Below are 23,389 nucleotides of genomic sequence, written 5' to 3'. Positions count from 1 at the left end.
AGTGTGCTGCCATCCTGTCTGCTCCATCCCTGCAGGGAGGGATTGGAACAATTCCCTTCCCTCAGGAGCTGCTTTGGTCTCAGCAGGAGCAGGAGAGGGAGCCCTTTCCTAAGCAGAGCCCGTTTCCAGAGGAGCAGGGATCGTTCCTGCCGGGCAGTGTGAGCTGGAGCCAGCAGAGTTTTTGAATCCCTGCTGAGCTCTGAGCTCCTGGAAGCGCCCCCAGAATCCAGCAGGGTGCTGAGACTCCTGGAGTTCAATGGGAGGAACAGAGACTCCAAATAAACACCCACAGTATAAGGGTTGGCTCTTGCAAGGCTTTTATTTCCCTTCAACCTTCCCTTTCCTGCAGTGTTTGGGAGCCCTGTGGGTTTTGGCCAAAGTGATTGAGCATTTTAAAGAATGAAAAGTTACAATGTGGGAGTGGATATTTGTCTGGATCCTCTTCCAGAATGCTAATATATAAATATTAATTTAATATTTGAATAACTATTATATTTATTAAATTAATAATAATATATATTATATATATATGATATAAATGCTAATCTCAGTATTTAGATGAGTGGGCTGAAAACCTCTATAGGATTAACCACAGCTGGTTCATTCACAGCATCTGAAATTCTGGTTTTGTTTCCCATGGAATACTAAAGATAAACCTTATTTTTCCTTCCATTTACTTTTTGATTCTCTTTTCTCCCATGTCAAAAGTGCTGTAACAGCCTGCAAGCTGAAGGCATCCTCTGCAAACATATGAGAAAAAATTGGAAGTAAAACTACTGCCAAGCCTTAAAAGAATATCTGGCCATCAAAACATCCTAGGGAAAGGCAGATGCACAGCATTTTGACTCACACCTTTTAATGAAAGAAATTAAAAGGGCCAGTGATGGTTGTTTATTGTCATGATTGTATTTCTTGCCAAGTCATGAAGGGTTATTTCATAAAGAAATAACATGCTGTAGAGTTTGGATGCCTACCCAGATTCTACAGGTGGGGTTTTCTTTAGATTTTTATGTTTTTTTAAATTAATCCATGAGAAAAGCAATATATAGGTGGCAGCAAATCTTCATTTATCCTCACCTGTAAGCAGACAGCAGCCAGTTTAATTTCTCAATTCACACAATCCCACAAGACCAGGTTGGAAGGGACCTCAAGGATCACCTGGTCCAACCTTCCTTGGCAAAAGCACAGTCTAGGCAAGGTGACCCAGCCCCCTCCAGCCAGATCTTAAAATTTCACAGGCTTTGGGAATTTAACACTTTTCCCTGGGGGATTGTTCCAATGGCTGATTGTTCTCTTGAAGAATTTTCCTCTTGTGTCCAGTTGGAATGTAATTTGTAATTTGTACCCATGGCCCCTTGTCTTTTCCATGTGATTCCTTGGAAAAAGGGAATCTCCATTTTATTTGGAGCCAAGATTTTAGTGTTGGGATGCAGTGATGTTGTAGAAGCATTTATACAGAAATATGTCAGTAGGTCCTCCATGTTCCTTCACAGCAATTCTATTTAACTAACAAATTAAAAATGACATTTATGTTTCAGTGCCACTTCAGTGGCAAATTTGAAACCCCTTTCAGGTCATTTTGATGCTGTTGTTTATTGTTCATCTTCCAAGGAGTATTCCCCTTTTTTTAGTTGATTCCCTGTTCCTCTCAGGAAGTAAAATTATTACTTTATTATTATTTTATTTTATAATTTTATTATTATTTATTTACTTAGATTATTCACTACTTTTTTTTTTTTTTAAAGAGATTTTGAAGGGGATAAAAACCTCAATTTAAAAGTATAAATTTAAAAAAAATTTAAAAATCAGTCCAAGTGACTGATGCAATGTTTCACCTAAAAATTGCCATTTCTGTGGTTTCTTAAGATTCATAGGAACTTGGGAGAGGTGATATTGAGGGAACATCCTCAGGTCTCAGGGTGCAAATTAATAAAGATTTTCCTGAGTCTTTTATCCTGGGTAGAGCCTTGAATGGCAGCAAGGGAAAGCTCTCTCCTTCCTTTAATGTCTTGAGGTGGGGTTGGGCCAGGTGAGCTCTAAACCATCCTGTGATTCCCTTTGGTGCTGAATCCATAATGGAGGGAATATTTATATTAACCTCAGCACAGGGAATAAAAAATGAGTGGAATGGAATTCACGATCTTTAGAAATTTTAAAAAAAATAAATGGGTGTCAAAGTTGGTGACTGTCCTTGCATTAAAGACTTTCTGTTGCTTTTCCAGAAAAAAGCTGTGATGAATAATGACTTTTTTTGGGGAAGGTTGCATGGGGTTAGAAGGTCAAGATTTCCCCATTTCACAGCTTGAGGGAACAGAACTGGGGAAAGGCAAGAAAAACCCACTTCAGAACAGTTGAGAAACAGTTCTTTCATCTTGACTACAGAGACCTGCTGCAGTTGTTGCTCCTGTAGCCCCTGAAATGTTTTCCTATTTTGCCATTAAGTCTATCAGTGCAAAGTGTGGTGGTGCTGTGCAAAGCCTCCTGTTGTCAGCTGAATAAATAAATTTTGGGTGAGTAAATCTGAGCTGGCAGTTCTGCAGTGGGGTGAAACCACCTTTGGCTGAGTTAAATGGGCAGATTTGGTCTGTACAGCTCCATTTCTCTTCTGGGAGTTATGAAGAAGAGCATGTGATGCTTGAAATTCTGGGTTTCACATATAAAGCAAACCAACTTCCCTCCTCCAGTTCCAAGAAAAACAGCATAAAACCAGAATCGGAGCACTGAAATCAGAAAAAAAAAGGGTAAAACTTGACCAAGGGAACAAAAGGACTTTGCAATCAGGACCTGAAGTTAAGGATATTTCCTAGGAACTCCAAGGGAATGGCTGAGAATCAAAAAGGCACAAAGAATTGGGAGTACAGTGATGCCAGAACCAAAACTTCTGCTGCCATTAACGAGCAGAGGGATGCAGCAGTGAATCCTGTTGTCCAGAAATGTGTGTACAGTTCCAGAGCAGGGAGGATGATTGATTCTGCACTCATCCTTGTGTTGTGAGCAATGTCCTGAAGTGTCTGTGCCTGGCCAGCTGTGCTGCTCTCCTGCAGCATTCTGCCAGTGCAGAGGGGTGCTCCAGGCACCAGGGACTGCTTTATGGCTGGGGAAATTGAATTAAAGTGCCTTTTCCAACCCAAAGCTGAGCCTCTCCCATGCACTTCGGCTGGGGAATGGTGCCTTAAGGTTTAGATTTCATATTTTCCAGTTTCTGCATATACTGCATTGGTATATAGCTCTGCACATGAAGTGTGAGCAAGTTCTCCTCACAGCTGTCAGACACAACAATCCTTTTCCAGTCCCAGAACCAAGGACACCGCTGCAGCTTCAGGCCCAAAAAGTACAAACAGCTGCAAGTTGAGGAGAGCAATGTGGGAGGATGGGACTGCATCACCTGCAGCTGGAATTGGACAATTATCCCCAACATGGGAACAGACCAAACTTACAGAAGTGTGAAAACTTGAGACCAGGTGTCCATCCTGGGTGGAGCCACAGCTGGGCTCTTGTACTGCCCAAGGTGCATCCTTTAAAGGCCTTTTAATAAATTCCCATTTTATTCCTTTAACCCTTTCTAGCCTCTGTTCCAGGCATCATCTCCACTAGGAAATGATGTGTGCTCAGTGAGCTCAGAGCCAGAGTTTCTGCTCCTGCCATGGTCTCTCTGCTGAGTTCACCACTGTTTAGTGCTTCCCATTCCCAAAATATCCCTCATTGTTTGGTAAGAAGCCTTTTTCTAGCAGTGCCCTGCATCCTAACACACATAGGGTTGGGTTAGGGAATTGCCATAGTCACCAAGTGGAGCATGACTCATATTTCATAGAATCCTAGAAATTACGGATGGAAAAGAACTTTTAGGGTCATTTCTTTTTATGGCAGATTAATCACTGCTATATATATTTATATTTGCTGTGATACTTTTTCCAGGTTTCGTCTGGTCCATTCTTAAATGACTCAGGTGACACGTCTCCCCTGGTAATACATTCCACTTTCTGGCAGTGCTTATTATAAGGAGTTTTTTTGCTGTATTCACCTTCCATTTGCTGTGTTTTACCCTGTTACCCATAGCTGAAGTTGATTTTTTGACTGGTGTTTCTGTTCCTTGCTACATACTCACTTTTTTTAAAATACTCTAAATATTTTGCCTTTAGGCATTTTTTGTCTGAAGCTTGTACTAACTGCTAAATATTTTTATCTTTCCTGCTCTGAACTTTTGCTGTTGTTTCTCTATTAGGTTTTACTGATCAGTTTTATGTTTCCTCCATGTATTTGGGGATGTCTCTAGCATTGTCACACTGACTCTCAGATAACAGGGCAAGAACTGCCACCTTCTGCTCCTGGCCTGGTCCTCATTGTTATAAAATCACAGTACAGGTGAACCCATTGTGTTAGTGAAAATTCTGCTTTTTTGTCTTTCATGTGTTCTAAAGAAATAGGCCCTGAAAACTTCTTTATAGAAATCAGAAATCCTAGAGGAAAAAAATACAGATCTTTAAAGAAATCCCTTAAATCCTTTAAAAATATATTCAAGGTTGTTTAGTTTGGGTTTTTATTCTTTTAGATATCTGACACTTTCAAAATATTACTGTATAAATATTATAAAGACCATAACACCTTCAAAATATTATTTTCTAAGTATTGTAGTCCTTAAAGGATTGATGTTCATGCTCTCAGTTATTAACAGGAATAAAAAAAGATTATTTTCCATGTGATGACTGAGCCAATACCTGTCAACTAGAGATGGTTGAGTGCCTAAAACTGGAAAGATTTTCATCCTATCTTTTTATCCTGCATCATCCCCAGCCACAATCTGGGCTGACCTGCACGAGGAGATTGGCAGAGAACGCTGGCCATGATTTTCTGAGCAGGATTTGGTGTTCCCTCAGTCAGTGTAAGCAACAAAGCAGAGCACAAGAAACCCAGGAGGTTTCTGGACTGCACTGATAATTTCTCAGCAGAGTGAAACAGGAGAATTCAATGCCTGTTGAAGGTTAATATCTGAATTAGTTAATTAATATCCTTAAAAATATTCCATATCCTTAAAAATATTAATCTGAATTAATATCTGAATGTCTCATTTCATAAGGAATACTAATTAACGTTCCAGTTTTAACACCTTTTTTTTAAAATAAAATTGAGTTTCCAGATGGAAGAAAAAAAAGTTCCAGCAAAGTTATGTAATGTACATTATTTACCCAGCACTTTTGCTTGGCTTCAGTCTTTCCTACTGTGCATTTTGGTTTTCTAGGAATATTGTGTGTTGTTTGCCTGGTGGGCTGCAATATTTCAGTGTTACGCACAAAATCGGTGTGTGGGATGGGATTGCTCTGTCTAAAATAATACCTGGCAATTTGATGAGTAACAAAGTTTTGATCCTGGGAGGTGCTGAGCAATTCCTGAAAGTCCTCACCACCTGGACAACCAATTCTGTGGAATGAGGGCTGAGCTCCCACGGCTGAGTCGTTTTGGACTTGATCTCATTTAAAAGCAGCCAGAAAGCCCCAGGTTATTCCAGGATTCTCAGTGTGTGTGTGAGCAGTGAGGAATCAATTCAATTTTTCCCACTGTGAGAGGAAGAGGATGCTTTGAGCTGGGGTGGTGTTTCTTCAGAGTAAGAGTTGAGTCAGAGTTCCAGCGGAAAGAGCAGAAAGGAACGCGGGGCTGGAGCAGCCCAGGAGTGAATTACATCGGCACATTTCCTTCCACCTTTGTCTGGGATCTCTGCATTGTCCTTCAAGCCACCCTTTGCATCATCCTCAGTGCTTTGGAGTGGTTTTGGAGGCAGGAAACACGGTGAGAGCAGTGCTGGAGCAGCCCAGGAGTGAATTACGTTGGCACATTTCCTTCCACCTTGTCTGGGATCTGTGCCTTGTCCTCCAGCCACGCTCTGCATCATCTCCAGCTTCCCCCTGTGCTCTGCAGTGGGTTTGGAGGGAGGAAACACTGTGAGAACACTGCAGCCACACCTTCCTGGAGAGAGGAACCAAACCTGGAGGGGTTCTGATCCCTAACTCCCAGTCCCTTACTGGATTTGACTCACACAGCCCAACAAAACGCGCTCACCCGTGGGGAATATGGATTTGACTCGCCCATGGATGAAAAGAACGATCGTGGTTGCCAAATCAGGAGTGAAAAACCTTCAAGTGCCTGGAGTTGCGTAACACCTTTCATAACATAATGCTTGGACCGGAAAAAAGGGCCTAAAATAAGTTATAAACTATTGTGACTTTCGTGTGGTGCCAATGGATTTATGGCAGCAGAGTAACATCTGTGGGGCTGCCATTTGCCCTTTTAGTATTTTTCCAGCACTCCATAGGAAGAGGCACTTTGCAATTACTGGAAATGACAAATGGCTTCTGTATAATTTCTTTATTTTTGGAAAGGAGGTAAATCTGGAGAGTTTACCTCTGAAATGCACTCAGTCAGTTGAGAATTTGCATTAGAGGATCATTGAGGTGTCTTCCAGCTCAAACTATTCCATGACTCTGGAATTACTTGGAATTACTTACCAGTTGTGTGCAGGTAGCACAGGGAATTTTTTTTTACCCCTATTTACCCCTAAGATTGCTTTACCAGGAGGTAAAATCTCTGTGGGCTCACCAGTAACCTGTTTTTTGAATTCACCTTTTTTTTTTATAGTAAGATGAGACAGAAGAATACCCCATCCACAGTGTAAGCTTTTATCTCCCAGTTTAACAGTTGATGTGAGTTTTCAGGAAGATTGCTGATTATATTGCTGATACCTGTCAGGTTACAGAGGTTTGGAGTGTTAAAAATCTGAGGTTTCTGACAGGAAATGGAAGAACACAAATATTCCATATCCTTAAAAATTAAATGACCTAAGGGTTGAAGGCCCAAACCAGACAGAGTGGGTTTTTTATGGATGGTGAACAGAGCAAAGGGTTGGGTTCATCTCCACTGATGTGAATTGGTGGAGTGCCAAAATCTGGGAACCCTTTTCTGTGCTTTATTTAGTGTCTTGTGTGTTCAGTGCATTTTTATTTAATGGAATTTCATCCCTTTTTTAAAAAAAATACCGATTCTTGTTTATTTTGCTGACAGCAGTTTAGAGTTGCTGAACGTAATGCTGAGTTCACACAGGTGGTACTTGGTGGGATCCTTGGAAATTCCAGTGGGAGGATGTCACACTCCAAAATCTCTGGTGGAGAACAGTAGAAACAAAGCATCTCCCTTTTTATTACAGTTCTGATTTTCTAGCTGCAGATAAATATTCATTCATAGCCTATGGGTGAGCTTTGTGTTCAGGTGAGCCCAATTTCTCAGGCACTCCAAACCATCTTGTAGCTCAACCTGTGGCTGTAGTAATTAATTTTTTTATATACAAACCTTCTCAACAAAGATTTCACATTGTCACAGTTAGTAAAATTCAGCAGGACAAACACAGATTCATGTGTGGGGGAATCTCTCTGTCAGGAGTGGCCACTTCTGTTAGAAATGATCCTTTCAATGCCAAGTTTCTCATTTACCTGTTTTATATCTGTCAGTGTTCACAGATTCCTCTCTGCCACCTGTTCACCAGTTATTCTTTCACATTGCAAATGTTCAGATCAAGTCAGATGCAGGTCTTCACTAAAAAGGAAATTTGGGGAAATTAAATCTATGAGCCTCTGTTACCTTTGTCAACCAGACTTGCCAGCATGATAGAATTTATATTAAATCCTCATGACTTGACCTTTTTCCTGTAGAAAAATACTGCCTGGCATTGGTTGTGATGATGTCCTTTGTATCTTTACAATTGCTTGTAATAATTCTGGTTTTATAATTGTGCCCCAAAGCAGTGACAAGCTGCACCACACAGGATGGCCTTTTTTACCCTTGTGCAAACAACAGTAGAGGTTATTTTTAAATTATTTTTATTATTAAAAATTAATAAAATTGATAATAAAATTAATTATTTTAATTAATTATTTGAATAACCTACTGTGCAGATTTTACTCATTATTCCAAGAATATTGGATATGCCTGCCTCTTCTGCATCCAGTGGAAAAGCTGTTGTAATCTGGCAATGAAAATGGGTTTTACCACCACATTCACCTTAAAGCCACTGATGTTTAACTTTTAAGCCCCTTTGTTTATTTGACCTCCTGTGGGTGTTGGTGTAAATAGGAAGTGGTGAAATGCACATCCATTATTGTGCCAAGGGGTTCCCCCTCTGTGAACTCAGCTCTTCTCTGTAGATCATTTTCCTACAGTGCTCGGGGGGCAGAGAGGAATGTTCAAATATTTAGAGAAAATACTGTATAGTGTGTTCAGAATGAAACATATTTTCTTCCTGTCCCATTTTCCTGCCATGATGGATGACTTCCCCCTTCCCTAAGTGTTCCAGCCAAATGGTTTTACACCTACAATAAATTTTCCTGGGACAGCAGCCCTTTGCTGAAATGGAAATTGCAATAAATGTCCTGGCTTTTTAGAGAAACACAAGTTCCCCTCAAGGAGGGGAACCTCCACCTGCAAAAATACCCCACTTCAGCAGAAAACACCCAACATTAATCTTGGATGTCAGCGCTTTCCTCAGCTTGACGGGAATCCTCAGCCTTGAGAATTCAGAACATTTTGCATCCCAGGCTTGGTTCTTCCTGGAATGGGTGTAGAACCAACATCTTTTAGACTTTCCAGAGAGAATTAACACTACAAAAACTGGTGCCAGCCGAGCTATATGTGAATTATACCATGGATGGCTGTATTTTCATTTATAACTGGAAAGTGTGGTGCTGCACTGTGTCAGAATCCCAGAATCCCAGACCAGTTTTGTTGGAAAGCCCTTAAAGATCATCCTGCCATGGGCAGGGACACCTCCCACTGGACCTGCTTGCTCCAAGCCCTGGCCTTGGCCTTGCAAAACTACTTAGAAATGGATTGACTGGGAAAAAAAACACTAGAAAAGAAGGGAGAATAGTGTGCAATATCAGAGAAAACAGAAATGTGGTTTTTGGTAATGCCTGAGTGACATGACTTGGCTGAAAAGTGTTTTATTGGTGAATTTATTGTCATTAAGACCCTTTCCTCAACCAGGAGAGAGGAAAACAGTAGCAAGCAGCTATGGGAAGGCAATCTCAGCTGAAATTCATGTTAGGAAACACAGAAATTCATGTTAGGAAACAAGGGGAGATCTGGCTGTCTTGGAAAATTTACCACTATCAACTCTATTAAAAATCCAGTAATATTCAGTGGGAGCTCAGTGCTGCTTATGCCACTACACAAATTTTCTCTCACTCCTCTGATTTTCACTGACCTCCTATTTATTTTTACCTGAAGTTCCTAGAATGTGGGTGATTCATTTCCATTCTGTCTGTCCCGAATGGGGGCCACCCACATTTCATTGCTTCAGTCCTTTAACTTATTTATAGCCAAAAATAAAAGTGTTTCTGTTCTTATAGTACCAAATAGTATCTGTGAGAAAGCTGCCAAAATGCCTTTAAACTGGGCAAATCCTGAGTGTGATACCTCTGTGTTCTGGTTTTATTATTTCATGCTCTGGAAAGGAAATTAAGCTCATGGAAAGTATGTGACATGACAGCAGTTATTGCTGTAATATCGTGCATACAAAGAATGTTGCTGAGGAAAGTATTCCATACTATTTTTGAAAGGATTGTCAGTGCAATACCTTTTTTCCAAAGCAAAAGCCAATGATACAGTATTGCTTTTTTTTTTTTTTTGGGGGGGGGGGGGGGGGGAAGAGAAAAAAGAAAGTCTATTTTTAGTGTTTTTAGTTATTCAAAACTTTTCCTTGATTCTGGATTCGTTTTGGTGTGATTTCAACAGGAAGAATAAAACCCATCCAGTCTCCAAAAATCTAATGTTTTATTTCAGCTCTGACTTCACAGACAAATTTAAATGCTTAGTCTTTTTAGAAGTTATTCATATGAATTTTAACCTTTTAATCATTTTAATTGTGTAATACACAATTAAATCACAAGAGGAGTTGAACAACTGATCCCTCTTAGTGGATTAAAGTAATACACTGCTAAAGGAGCCAGTCTAGGATCTATTCCCACTTTTATTATTTGGATATTAAAAGTAGTTTAATGACTAATTTAAATCTTACCCTGATCCCTGTCAGGGATTTAAATTTTATTTTATGACCTGATCTGTCATATCACACGAATGAAATGAGATTGGTGCTGGAACAGGACTGAAACTGTCCTGGCTGCTTTTCCTGATGAACTCCTGGAGTGCAGCTTTCTTCCATTGAAAAAGGGCTTTTCTCCAATACCATTTATTTCTTACACCATATATATAAATATTTGCACACACCCCCACATATGTAAAAGGTATATCCTTGTGTGGGCATGCTCCCTATGTCTTGTTGTTTATTCAAACAACTTTTCTCATTTAAAATGAACATTTTGTCCTTCATTTCTTGACTTATTTTCATGTAGGAAGTCTCCAACATCCACTGGCTATAAAGAAGACCAGATGAAAGAAGTCCTAGAATTGAGTAAGTTATGTCAAGTTTGTTTGGATTTCCCATCTTTTTTATTGTTCAGAGCAGCTGTGGCCAAATAAATACGTAGGAGTGGCTGCTTTTGTAATTCTTAGTTGCTTTAGAGCAATTGCTATAAATTTGCTATAAACTTTCAGGTAAGACAAAGAAATCATTAGGAAATAAAGAAACAAAGGTTGGCTTGTGTATTTTTATCCACCCTTTCTTTTATTTTCTTATCTTTTCTTACCTTTTCTTATCTTTTCTTATCTCTTAATATATAAAATATTATATATAATATATAATATATAATATATAATATATAATATATAATATATAATATACAATATACAATATACAGTATATAATATACAATATACAATATATAATATGCAATGTATTATATATTATATATCTTATATCTTATATTTTATATCTTATATCTTATATCTTATATCTTATATATTATATATTATATATTATATATTATATACAATATGATATATAATATTATATACAATATAACATAATAAATAGCATATATATATTGTATTATATATAATATATGTATAATATAATGTATAACATATAATACATAATATATATTATATTATCTCTTACTTTCTTATCTTATATTTTCCATTTTATAAAGGCAATAGATGTTAATTTTCATGTTGATGATCCCCTAGCACTGAGAGTACTGAGGAAATTCTTGCCATCCAACACTTGCTTTTTTTTTCCTTTCAGTTGATGTCAAGGATGAAGAGACAACTGGAGAAGTTAATAAGACTGCAGATCTTTCAACACTCTATATGCTTCAAATAGTATCAAAGGCAATTGATATTTCTCTTGCAAAAGTAAGACTAATTATGGTAAATGTGAATAGATTTGTGAGGATGTTATTTGAGGTGCCTTAGCTGAAGCTGCAGTGGGTGGCTCTGTGTTGTACTTTTGGACATGTGCTGCATTCCAGAGAATTCCCTATCCAGGTGACAAATATAGGGATGGCTCAATTCAGAAAAATACCCTCGTGCATCAGCCCACTTGAAGCACAGATAATAGCTTTAATTAATTAAGCTTGTATTATTTCCTTAATTCCTCTAGTCAGTTATTCATGTGCTTGTTGTGCACTCCTTTCAACTGACAGTGGTTTATTATTACCCTCTCACTGCTTCTGCCTTGTTTATTTATCTCCTTTCTTTTGAGCAGAGATAAAATTATTAAATACTTTTCCTTCCCATTCAGACAGAGGAGAAAAAAAACCCAGACCAAATAAAACGAGGGTGTCTTCCAATTTAATTTCTGGATCAAACAGCTTGGAGTAACTCTAGCAGCCCTGAGTAGTCTTTTCTTATTTCCTGAGCTCTGCTTTAGCATGAATGCAATTTATTCAGCCTGGCTACTGCTGGATGGTCTTGGTCTGCAGTTGTTCAGGGCCAAAGTCTGGATTTGTGCCACCTGAAATACAGAAATCAAATGTTTGATTAACATTTGTCTCATCCTTTTCTCCCTCATGTCAGCATTGAGCTGTGCAATTCCAGGCAGTGTTCTGGGATGCTTTCATGGGAAACTGTGCCCCAGACATCAGACATAAATATTTTCCAGTGCTGAGCAGCTCCCAGCATTATGAGTGGAAGGAATATGGCAGGAAAAGGAAAATATTGCTCCTTTTCATTGGGGTGTTGCTATTTACAGTATGGATAAAACAGAAGAGGGTGGTTGTGCAGAGTTAGTCATTACCCTTCCACACTCCTCCTTTCTTTTCTACAAATTACTGTGTTCTGGGTTTGTTTTTAAAATGAGATTTTTTTTTTCCCCTTTCTTTTATAGGAATTAAAAAATCTTCTGTTTGGCTCTAGTCTTTGTTGCTTCAGTGAAGAATGGAAAATGCAGAGTTTTACATTTAACAATATCCCACAGCTAAAATACGGCATTGTGCAGAAAAAGGTAATGAAAATTCCTTCCTAACAGTGATCTTTGCTTTTCACACTGACTTCACAAAGGCTGTGTGCCTCAGCAGAGAAAAAAAATCAGTTCTTTAAAGACTTTTTCTTTAAACTCTGCTTTCCAGTGGGTGCTGTCACCTTGTCAAGTTGTGATGGGAGACTTGAGATGGGTGGAGGAGCTGCAGAAAGTGTGCAAATCTGTGTGTGTGTGATGGGGAATTATTCACAGGGAGGAAGAGGAGCCACTGCAGCTGAAAGCTAGTGGTGGTAAAAGAATAAAAGAGCATAAATCAAGTGTGGAGTTTAAGAGAAAAATGATCTGTGGGGCTAAACAAGCTTGATCTGAGTTAAAATGAGATGGAGCAAGAGTTGCCTGGGAAATCACATGGGGATTTTTACTTCCTGAAGATATTGGGGTCAGGTGTTGAGGTTCATTCCTAGAATAAAAGGGACAAACACCTTGCAGGCTCCCTGGGACACTGGCACTGCTGCTGGGCTCACCTCTCCTGCAGCCACAAGAGCCCAGCCTCTCCCCACAGCGAGGTTTTCATCAATTCCCTGGCAACATCCAGCAGTGGGCACATCTGGAATGGCCAGCAGGGCCCCGTGGTGGCCACAGCTGGCAGCAGCACCGTGCCACGCCTTGGGCCAGCCTGGACAGAACATGCCCATCCCAGGGAGATGTTTGTGGTGCTCTCTGACCTGGGGCTTTCAGTGGCTTCTCTGAGCTCTCCCTGTGAGCCCTGCCTGAGCTCCTGGCTCACAGCCAGTGCTTCACCCCTCCCTGCTCTCTGTTCTTCACCTTGGATTCACATTTCAGCCCAGGGACCACCCTTGTGCCACGGGGTCGTGGAGCTTCCCCCAAAACCCACCAGACCTTGTGGAAGAATGGATCCTCCCCAGCTTGATGTGGAGTTGCTCCTGGGGCATCCACACAAGGTGTCTCCCCTCAGGAGCAGGATCTGAGGACTTCAGTAAATACTTGTAGGCTCCTCTTTACAAAACACTCATTAAGCCTCTGTGCTGATGCAGAAAATCTTTATCTGGCCTGAGAGGAGCAGACCATTATACAGAAATGAGAGGAAGAGAGGCTTTGAGGAAAGGACAATGGCTAATAAACATGTCATTAGGATGTTTAATTAACTTCCCTCAGTCTGGTTAAATATTTCATTAGGCTGGTGATATCAGAAGACAGCTGCCTATCTTACAAAGCCTAGTAGGAAAAAAAGATATTAAATCTTAATTTAAACTCCAAAAGGAGTCTTGGCAGTGGTGGTCACTGGCCCACAGTAAAGGTTACTTTGGTGTTTCCAGCCTGGAGAAAGAATATCTCATCACTTCCAGCCACTCACTGGCCATTAAATTCCCCACCATGAATTCAGTGCAGGAATAGTGTTTTGCTTAGACTGTGCCTCTCTCAGCTCATTAATATCTTTCCTTCTCACTTACAAAATTCAATTCAGCTGAACAGTTGTTCAATTCTTATGTTAATTTTTTGTGGTGCTGTAAGAAGGTATTTAGAATAAATCCTGTCATTTCTTTTTTTGACTGGGAGGCTCTCTCTGATGGACTGACACAAATCTTGCTTTTTTCCTTGATATATTTCAGATTATTCACTCATCAGTTACTTAAATAAATCTAGAGAGGCAGAGTATGTAAAATATGAACGAGAAATGGGAAGATGTCGATGTCTAAGCTGTTTCCTAATTGCAGGAATTAGGTTATTTTCTAAGTTCCACACTGAATTTTCCTGCAGGTCCCCTTCCCTTGGTGCTGCCCTTAGGACAATCAGAGAGTTAAACTGATCCTTTAATCACATTTCTGTGTGAAAACAGCACAGAAACTCCTCTCCCTCCTTCTGTAGGGTTTTGAGAGGATTTTCATGGGTGGCATTGTGATGTCAGCCTTGTCTCCTGCATAGAGCCCAAACCAGCTTTCCATAAAATTTATTTATATTTATTATATTTATTTATATTTATATATGTATTATAAAATATATATTTCTAAATTATTTATTCTTATTTATTATAACATTTATTTCCATGGCATTGCTTGCTATTGTGATTTTTTTCCCCTCTCAGACTGATAATTTGAAAGATTCACTTTCAAATTTCACTATCAAATTTTGAAAGGTTCAGACTTTCTTGGTTTTCTTCCTCTTCCCCAGTGAGAAGGGAGGGAGAGAGGAAGGATGTGGGGTGCACAGGGCTGTGCTGGAACCTGAAATCTTTGTTTAGTGGTGCAGGTGGGAACTCGAGGTGCTGAGAGGAGGTCCTTGGAAAACACTCAGGTTTTATTTCTCTCTGAAAATCACACTTCAGCTCTATAGGGACGAGGAGATTTTTAATTCATATATCCCTGATTTAAATAAAACCCCACATTTCTTTTGACCTTACAGATGTCTGGGTCTTTTCAGGAAGGATAGGAACCACAAAAACACTTAAAAACACTGATTTTCATGGGCTTGCACAAAGCCCCAGAGATCTGTGAAGTCATGTCTGGAGAGAGAGAGGTGCAAGGATGGATTTGGGCTGGATGGGAGCTCCCAGGGGCTCTCCCCAGCACCCATCAGCTTTTTGCTCCTGTTCTCCCCCCAGGGTGGTCCATGTGGAGTTCTGGCTGCTGTCCAAGCCTGTGTCCTGCAGCAGCTGATCTTTGCAGACAGCAACAGGAACAAAGACACCCGGTAAGGCAGTGACACTTCAGGAATTTTCCCTACAAAAGTAAAAAAAACCCTATTTCTCTGCTGCAGCCACTCAGCCTTTTGAGTTTGAACTCTCTGAACTTTTTGTTTCAGAGAGAGAGAAAGAAAGCAGCATCTGATTTAGTTGTGTTTAGTTCCCATTGAACTGTAGGAATGTAGAAGTTGGTGTCTTATTTGTGTAATTGCTTGTGATTAACCCAAGAACCTCTACAAAAACCAACCAGCTTGAATTGAGGCCAGTGAAAATTGTTTAGCCTCAAGGTCCTCATGGAAATTGGATTTCAAACAAAAAAAGTAATCAAAGTTTGAAAGACCATGAAGTTCATCCAGTGTTTGACACTAAGAATCTCAACAGGGTTGAAAAATTAAAGTTATAATGACTATTTTTTCTTTTAACTGTATTTGATCATTCCTGTTTAAACTCCTTAATGGAAATTGAATTTATATTCTGTGTATTTTCTGCTTGCTTTAAAGGAATTTTTGTGAGATGTTGCTGCTGACAAGGAAATTGCTTGGACTGCTATAATAATAATAATGTGCTTGTCACGTTGCTAAAGGAACATGGGTTACTGAATTCAGTTCAGGAAAATAATGCCTCAAAAACTACCTTATTACCAGCTTTCATATATTATTTGCCTTTTGTTTTCAATAAGACATTAAGTCCATTACAAAAGAAATATTCCACAAAGCCTCCACAAAAGGAAAATCATTTTACTGGTTTGTGTTGCCACCTCCTTCTTTTATTTGTGACCTCCATTACTGTGGCTTGATTTAGTTGAAAGAGAAACTTTCATGCTGAGATCCTTCTTGAACTTCATTACCTTACAATATAAAAATCTTCCTTTTATATTAAATTTTGGCCTTAAATGTCCATTTTTCTGCTTGGAACTGTGTAGGAAAATGCTGTGGTCTCTGTTGATATTCCTTAGTTCTGCCTGGCTTAGCCTTACTGCAAATTCATTGTTTGGGCTGATTTCCATCAGTATTGGAGAGAAACAGGTGCCTGTAGAACATCATTATTTGTCTTCAGCATCCAGGATGGGAAGTGACAGAAATTACCCTGCAAAACTTTAGGATTAAAATTGAGATTATAACGAGGGCAGACTTTTCAAGGTTCTTCTCTACATAAAAGAAAAACCTCAGAAACTTTCTTGCAGGAAACTCAGTGCATATTTAGATTTTATGACCAGGAATCTCCACTGAAGAATTATTTCTGGTTGTGAAAAACAAGAATTTCTTTCAGCTTTGAGGACAGCCTTTGATCATCTGCTCCTTGTTCCCTTTGAGCCTCAGGTCATCCTTAGTGAAAATAAAGATATTAATTTCCCTTTTGCAGCATGGTTCAGAGATCATAAATGAAATAAAATTGTGTGCCACCCAAATAGGTGGATGGAGGTTTAAACTGGGTGTCCACCTCGTGCCATCCTGTTTACTCAGCAGGATTTGCCTCTCCTGGTTTTCCCTCTCTTATTATCCACATCTTTTAAAAGATTTTTGGTTTTATTCATGAGATAAACATACTTTTCTTATGCTGTGTTTGCCATGGGCAGAAACTTTCAGCAGGCAGAAGGGGATAAATATTCCTTTCAAATTCTAACGTGGATTTTCCAATTATCAACCACTTCACAAGAAGTGTTTGATTTCAGGCTTCTTCAACATTCAAGAAATAATTATCATATCTCCTTCTTCCTCTGCTGCCTCTCTCAGACACATAAATTGTGATTCCCATGAATTTCTGGGTGTCTGTGTTAGAACACAGGCAGAGATAAGAGAAAGTTGTGATTATATTTATTTTTTTCACTTGAAAACTCTCACCAATTATTTCTCATATCTCACATCCTTCAGAGAGGGAAACATTCTCTAAATGAACATTATATTCAAGGCAGACATTGAACTTGAAAGTCTGTTTAATTTTTTTGACGTTTGGTGTTTCTTGTTTAGTCTTTTGAATTATTAGATCTTTTACTCAAACAGTGGGAACAGGTTTTGTCCTCATCTCCCAGGCTGGTAACTCTCTGAAACCGATAAAATCTGAATTTCAAAGAGTGCCATTCTTGAAGCCACTAGAGAAAACTCCAGTTATGTTCTTCCCAGGGCCATGGGATCTTTTGGCCACTTCTTCAGCCTCTTGGATATTTGGTTTATTCCCAAATCTGCCAGTTTTCCACTTTGTGTAATGTTTTAGGTCCTGACTTTGTGGCTCACCTGATTTAAAAAAGATGCAAGCAGCATTTATTGCAGACAGTTCTTTGGAGAAAGTTTAGTAGTGGGTAAAAGCATTGTGGTGTAGATTTGTTTAAAAGAGTTAAGAAATAAAATACTCAGAAATTAAGTATGAATGCCTTTAGAAACTAAAAATTGTGTTTAAAACATAAAAGAATCACCTTGGAGAATATTGAAAGGTTTATTGCAGGACTAAGGATGAGGTAGCTTCTCTTCTCCATTATTTGCCAGTATGGGATTGTTCCCTGAAACATTTACCTGCTTTTTTGTCCAAGCAATTAAAAATATGTTCTGTGGAAGAGGAACTCTTCCTTTCAGAAGATCAGGGTGTGATAACACATCTGTTCTTAGCCAGTTCCTGTTGTTGATCATACCTTATTTACTCTTGATTTTCATCCATTGCTTTTAATGATAAAAACAGTTTAATTTTAATCATTCCTTATAGATCAGGCACCAGCTTAAGTAATGACCTCCTAGAAGTGAAGACTGTGAATTTCATCACTTAAATTCACCTGTATGACAGGAGCAGTGTCACAGAACACACAGACATAGCAATTTTACATTTATTTATAACCAAATTTATATTTGACATTTATTTATAACCAGCATTAGGAGCAACAGAAACTCATAGAGGTCCCCAAAAAGCAGCACAGAGCTGTTCCCACTTGACTTTGGTGCAATAATGTCCTTCCAATGTTTTCCTTCTGACTTGAGAGGAAACCCACCCCGTGTGCCCAGTTTGATCTGCAGCAATCTAAACAGGGAGTTTTTCTCCCTACAGCTCCCTTCACTGGGTCTGATTATCCTCAGGGTCCAAGGTGCCTTCTTAAATGCCTAAAATGAGGTTTCTCCTCAGAGAATGGTTCCAAAATCGGTGACCCCAATTGCATCTCCCTCCTGAGGGCTCTGGGGATGCTGAGAAGTCTCAGTTCAGGGGTGCAGTGAGTGCTCTCGTGGCCTCATCCAGCTGCTTGATTCCCAGAGAAAGGTGGGATTCAGCTGTACTTTCAGCCTGGAATGTCTCCCCACTGACAAAACCTCTTCAACTCACAGGGCTTTTTGGCCATCTTTCTCAGCTGTAGAGGAACTGAGGTACCTAAATAAAGATTTTCTGACGCAGCTCACCGGAGCCTTGCTATTAATCGTTACCAAACTGTCTCTAAGGATGCTTTTGTTCTTTTTGGGACAAACCTGCTGTGAATCTGTTTGCCCTCACGTTTTGGTGCTTGTTTCTCTCCTTTATTTCCTGGACTGCAGTTGTCTCCAGCCCTCAGAAGCTCACAGGACCAAGTGCCTCTCCTTGGCTCTCGCTGACATCCTGTGGCGTGCGGGGGGCCACGAGAAAGCCCTGGTGGCACTGTGAGTAGGAGAAGCACTTTTAGTCACTGGGCACTGCTCTTACACCTTTATCTGTCCCAAACCTACATAATTTAAAATATAAATGCTTTGTGAGCTGCATTTATGCCACCTGAAAAGGCCTAAGGAGTGATGCAAAATGTGGTTTCTGCTGCCCCAGTAGCTGGGGCAGAATAGACAAAACACTTTGAGGTTGCTGTGAAAGATCCTGTGGATTTAATTGATTGTATCCAAAATCTTTTTATTAAGAGTTATTTTTCCAGATGGAGAATTCTGCTCCTGAACTGCAGGATATTCTGTTATGGCTGGAATTGAGCTCCTTTTGCTGTATTTGCCTGCTTAGTTTATGCAATGCAATAAGGCTGCTTATTATAAGGTGTTTGTACACAAAACACCCAACTTTCAGATCCCAGCTTTGGCTGCACTGGAACCTAAAGGACATTTTAAAGTGAGTCAGGTTTTGTGGCCATAATTAACTTCCTTTATTAGATAAACTAAGATAGCTGCAAAGTAACAGAGGGGTTTTGGGGCACAGAAATCCTTTGTAAACCTGAAATAGAAACAGAAAATTCAAAGACATTTCAAATGATATTTCACATATTTTTACATCTCAAACCTGCTTCCTCTATGATATTTTATGTATGTTCTTCTGCTTGTTTGAATGTCATTGCTCTAAAAATATTTAGCAGTAAAAATTGTCATTAACATCTTAAACTTATATTTATCCTCTTTCTCTATGGAGAGACTTGTAATTCATGTTAGACTGAGCACAGCACAGATAAAGTGTTTGATTCACTGATACAAGTTTGATTTGCAATATAAACTTATTTACAAGAATTTTTAAAAGCAATTAAAATAATAATAATAGTAATAGTAATAGTAATAATAATAATAATAGTAATAATAATAATAGTGCAAATCTTTGGCACATCATTCAGCTCACATAACATGTTGATTTCTCTTTAATGCCATTTTCTTCCTTTTAACATGGATTTTGTCTGAAAATTCCCTTCAGGCCATCAGGAAGACAGCAGTTCACTCCCACAGGGAAATACAAGGCAGATGGAATCCTAGAAACTGTAAGGCTCTGTGTGACTCCCATCTCCAGATCCTCTTTTTTGCTTTCCCTATTTCAGTTCAATAAATCTGATTTCTCTTGCTCTCCAAGCACTTTAAAATCAAATTAGTTATGATCCAAAACCCAACAGGAAATAAAATCCCATAACTTGAGTTGTCCCAGTGGTTGTGGGCTCTCTGAAATCCATTTTTTTTTTCCCCATTTGCCTTCCAAACCTAAAAGCTCTGCCTGCTTTTAATGACACACAGTAAAAATGAACGTGGGCCCTTCCAATTGACCATGAGCATGAAAAGGCACTGTTTTTTTCTTGTCTTACACTGAATTCTTTGCCTTTTTTCCCCCTCCAGAAGCTCCATATGGCAGAACACTTTCCAGTTATGCTGTGTTTCCATCTGAGGCTCTCTGATGGCTTTGCAAGCAGAGGTGCCTTCAGCCAGGCTCCAGTGGTTGGAGGAAATGTTTTTGGCCTCCTAAATGGGGAAATAGCTGCCTCAAAACATCTGAAGGTGGAAAAACAGGCAAAGAATATTGAAGTGAGGGCCTGGATCTGTGAGCTCTCCTGGATTTCATGTTAAATAAGAATACTCATAATCTCTGAGTGTGACAAATGTCTCACTGTTTAAGTACAAACCCCTGAGCTTCTTGCCCATCCTGTGTCTTCTGAAGCTTCAGTATTCCTCTGTTCTAGGAATTATTTTTCATTGCATAGGCAATGCTTAAAATTTTGAATCAAATTGTCTGTTCAAAAAACTTAAACATCATCAAAAAGCAGCGTTGAAAAATTCAGAATATATGAGGTGCTGAGGTGCAATTCTGTGCCAAATGACAACAGTAAGAGGTAGATTTTATTAGATCTTTATTTCTTTTTGTTAGTTCAGATCTTTCCAGGCAGTTTGAAAGTTTTGGTTGCTTCATTTCAGCTTTCAGGTCATAGAAATGAATTACTGTTTTTTTAAGTCACCTTTCTTCCTTCTTGCATTTCTTCCCAGCTAATACTTCACAGTGCCACAAGATATGAGGATCTGATTGGATTTCTGCAGCAGAATATTCACCAGGTACTGTGTTTAATTATGTATTAATGAAACAAATTATGGTTCAGCTGCCAGCCTTGGTGTCTATCAGTCTCACAAAATGTGTTCTGAGCACTGTTTCTAGCACTTTATGGACTTTAACAAACACAGCAACAAATTCAGCTTTAGCATAAATCACAACAATTCCTTCCTGCCTTCAGTTCCATTTGCATTTCTGGAGGATCAGGCAAAAAATTTACACATAACAAACAAAATAACACCAAAAAACCCTAGCTAAACAAACAAACAAACAAACAAAATAAGACCAAAATAACACTTCTTCTTTTTCAGTTTGAAATTGGTCCCTATGGGTGCATCCTCCTGACTGTGTCTGTCATCTTATCAAGATCCATCAACCTGTGAGTGCCTCTCCAGCCTTGTTTCATAAACTGCACAGCAAAGTGGGCTGTGGAAAGTGAGCAGAAATCCATGGTGTGCTCAAATCTCTGCCCTTTTTAATCTGTCCTGGTGTTTGATAAATATTGGGGCAGTTAAGCAGATTTATTCACCTAATCTTGGCTTTTCTTGTTGTATGCACACACTTGTGTGTGTGTATAATTAGAGATATCTATATATCTCTATTGTAGGGATCAGTCCACCACATCTGGTATCAAATACTCCAGCTCAACATTAGGTTTCGTGTCTGGGTAGATTTTTGTTCTCCCTACCTTGACATTTTAAGCAAGACTCATTTAAAAGGTTATTTATTTCATATACTTGAGCTATCTTAGGTAGGAGGGCATGACCTGACTGTGCTGACTTCCCCAGTCTCTCTGTTAGTGATAAGGCAGAATAAAATGGGTTATACAGCTAATTTTTAGGTAGCTGTAAGTAAAGTATGACAAATCTGGTCTCAGTTTATTGCTGTCATGAATATTCTGATCTCTGACTCCTGGGAAGTCATCATAACCTCTTCCAAAACTCACTGAGGCTTGCCCAAGCACAGTGTGGCATTTAATTGAGCTTTTATTCGGAGTGAAGGTGTTTCTGTGGTGCTGTGGGTGTCAGGGGGTCAGAATGTAAATCCTTCCTTCGTTGAGTCAAATTTTCCCTTTTGTGAAAGTCCCCAGGAGCAAGGGGAAGCTGCTCCCTGCCAGTTTGCAGTGACAAGTGACACAGAGAGAGCAACTGTGCCTGAAAGCAGCACCAGTCTGATTCATGGAAGCTTTTATTTCTTGCAGCTCTGCGTTGTCTTGACAAGAAACAGCAGCTCAGTCCAAATTTGAGACCCACAATCAGTTGCTCATCTGCTGGGATCCCAGCAAGTGTTTGCAAATTGAGTTTTTTTTGGTTTTATTGTAATTTCTCCCTTTCTTTTGCTTATAGTAACACTACAGCCCTTGGCTTGACTCCACTTTTGTGCTCTAACACAAATGATGTGATAATTTTGGGGCACATGCCATTTATTCTCATTTTTCTGAGCTGGTTACAACAGAGAGGTTCAGATGAATAAAGTTCCTTGTGCAAGTAATGATCTATAGGTTCATAATTGCTGCTGTCTGCACTGCTTTGCTTGCTATAAAATGATAAATATTCTTTAATAATTTAAGCAAGGATATATTCTCCCTCATCACCTCCCAGCTCCTACCAGATGGATTATGACAAGGCCAATCAATCATCTGTGTTTTTATTTGGGGGAGCTGTGTCTAAAGTGAACGTGACAATTCCTTATGGTGCCTGCTTACATTTTAAACTATCTAAATATTTTTACAGATCTGATGCAGAATGTCAGAACAGTTTAAGAAGTGCAGTTCTATTTTGAGGAGTTGTCATGATTTTCTCACAAAACTTCATTTTAGAGTATTGTTTCTCCTCTAGCTGGTGCTGTGTAAGACACTGCACTGGTACCTATCTTTTGTTTACAAGAAATGGGAATTTTTCTGCTTTTAAACACAATGGAAAGTGTGTTCTGTTTTTCAGACCTTGGCACAAATTTTATTTTTTTAGAAGTGCAAACTGAGTTTTGTTTATGTAATCTTCAGCCATCGATTTAGCTGCCTGTGTCACCGTGCTTCTCTTAGGATATTAAAAATATCAAGACAAATAACTCAGTGCTGATATCCTGAAGAAATATGTACCATTCAGAGAGTGTTACCAGCATGGTAAGCAATTATTTACATAACTGGCATAGTTCTGGATGAACAGCTGAAGACAAATAAGAGCTGGTTTAGCTAATGGAATTTTCAGCCACTAATAGATCTCCCTGGAATTGTTCTGTCCCAGTTTTGGGGTTTTTTAAAAACAGAAAAATCAGCAGGTTTTTACAACAGAAAACTCCATGGAAGTTGCAGTTGTCCCTATTTTTGTGTGCATATTGCACTGAAATAGAAAGATTATTTAATTTTAGCTGAGGAGTTGACAGCACTTAGATTTTTTTCTAGTTTTAGTGTAATGATCTGTCTTAAAGATGTTTATTTCCCAGAGAGGTTGTGGACTCCCCATCCCTGGAAGTGTCCAGGACCAGGCTGGACAGGGCTTGGAGCATCCTGGGACAGAGGAAGATGTCCCTGCCCATGCCTGGGGGTGGAACTGGACGAGCTTTAAGGTCCCTCCCAGCCCAAACCATTCCAGGACTCT

General features: G+C 39.3%; 1 protein-coding gene across 3 annotated transcripts in view; it reads left to right on the top strand.

The window, feature by feature from the left end:
* The window catches only part of MINDY4 (MINDY lysine 48 deubiquitinase 4), a 65,837-nt gene that overhangs the window by 8,589 nt on the left and 33,859 nt on the right, over window positions 1–23,389 (top strand). For all 3 annotated transcript variants that reach the window (XM_015618457.3, XM_015618458.3, XM_015618456.3), the window contains 8 exons: window positions 10,392–10,450; window positions 11,183–11,292; window positions 12,266–12,382; window positions 14,979–15,067; window positions 18,566–18,667; window positions 19,680–19,743; window positions 20,732–20,797; window positions 21,104–21,171. In XM_015618457.3, coding sequence (XP_015473943.1) covers window positions 10,392–10,450; window positions 11,183–11,292; window positions 12,266–12,382; window positions 14,979–15,067; window positions 18,566–18,667; window positions 19,680–19,743; window positions 20,732–20,797; window positions 21,104–21,171 — 675 coding nt within the window. The remainder of the gene's footprint in view (window positions 1–10,391; window positions 10,451–11,182; window positions 11,293–12,265; window positions 12,383–14,978; window positions 15,068–18,565; window positions 18,668–19,679; window positions 19,744–20,731; window positions 20,798–21,103; window positions 21,172–23,389) is intronic.

This window comes from Parus major, chromosome 2, assembly GCF_001522545.3.
Source record: "Parus major isolate Abel chromosome 2, Parus_major1.1, whole genome shotgun sequence".
In the NCBI taxonomy this organism is placed as follows: domain Eukaryota; kingdom Metazoa; phylum Chordata; class Aves; order Passeriformes; family Paridae; genus Parus; species Parus major.
Note: the sequence above shows the minus strand (reverse complement) of the source record. Positions and strands in the feature narration are given on the sequence as shown.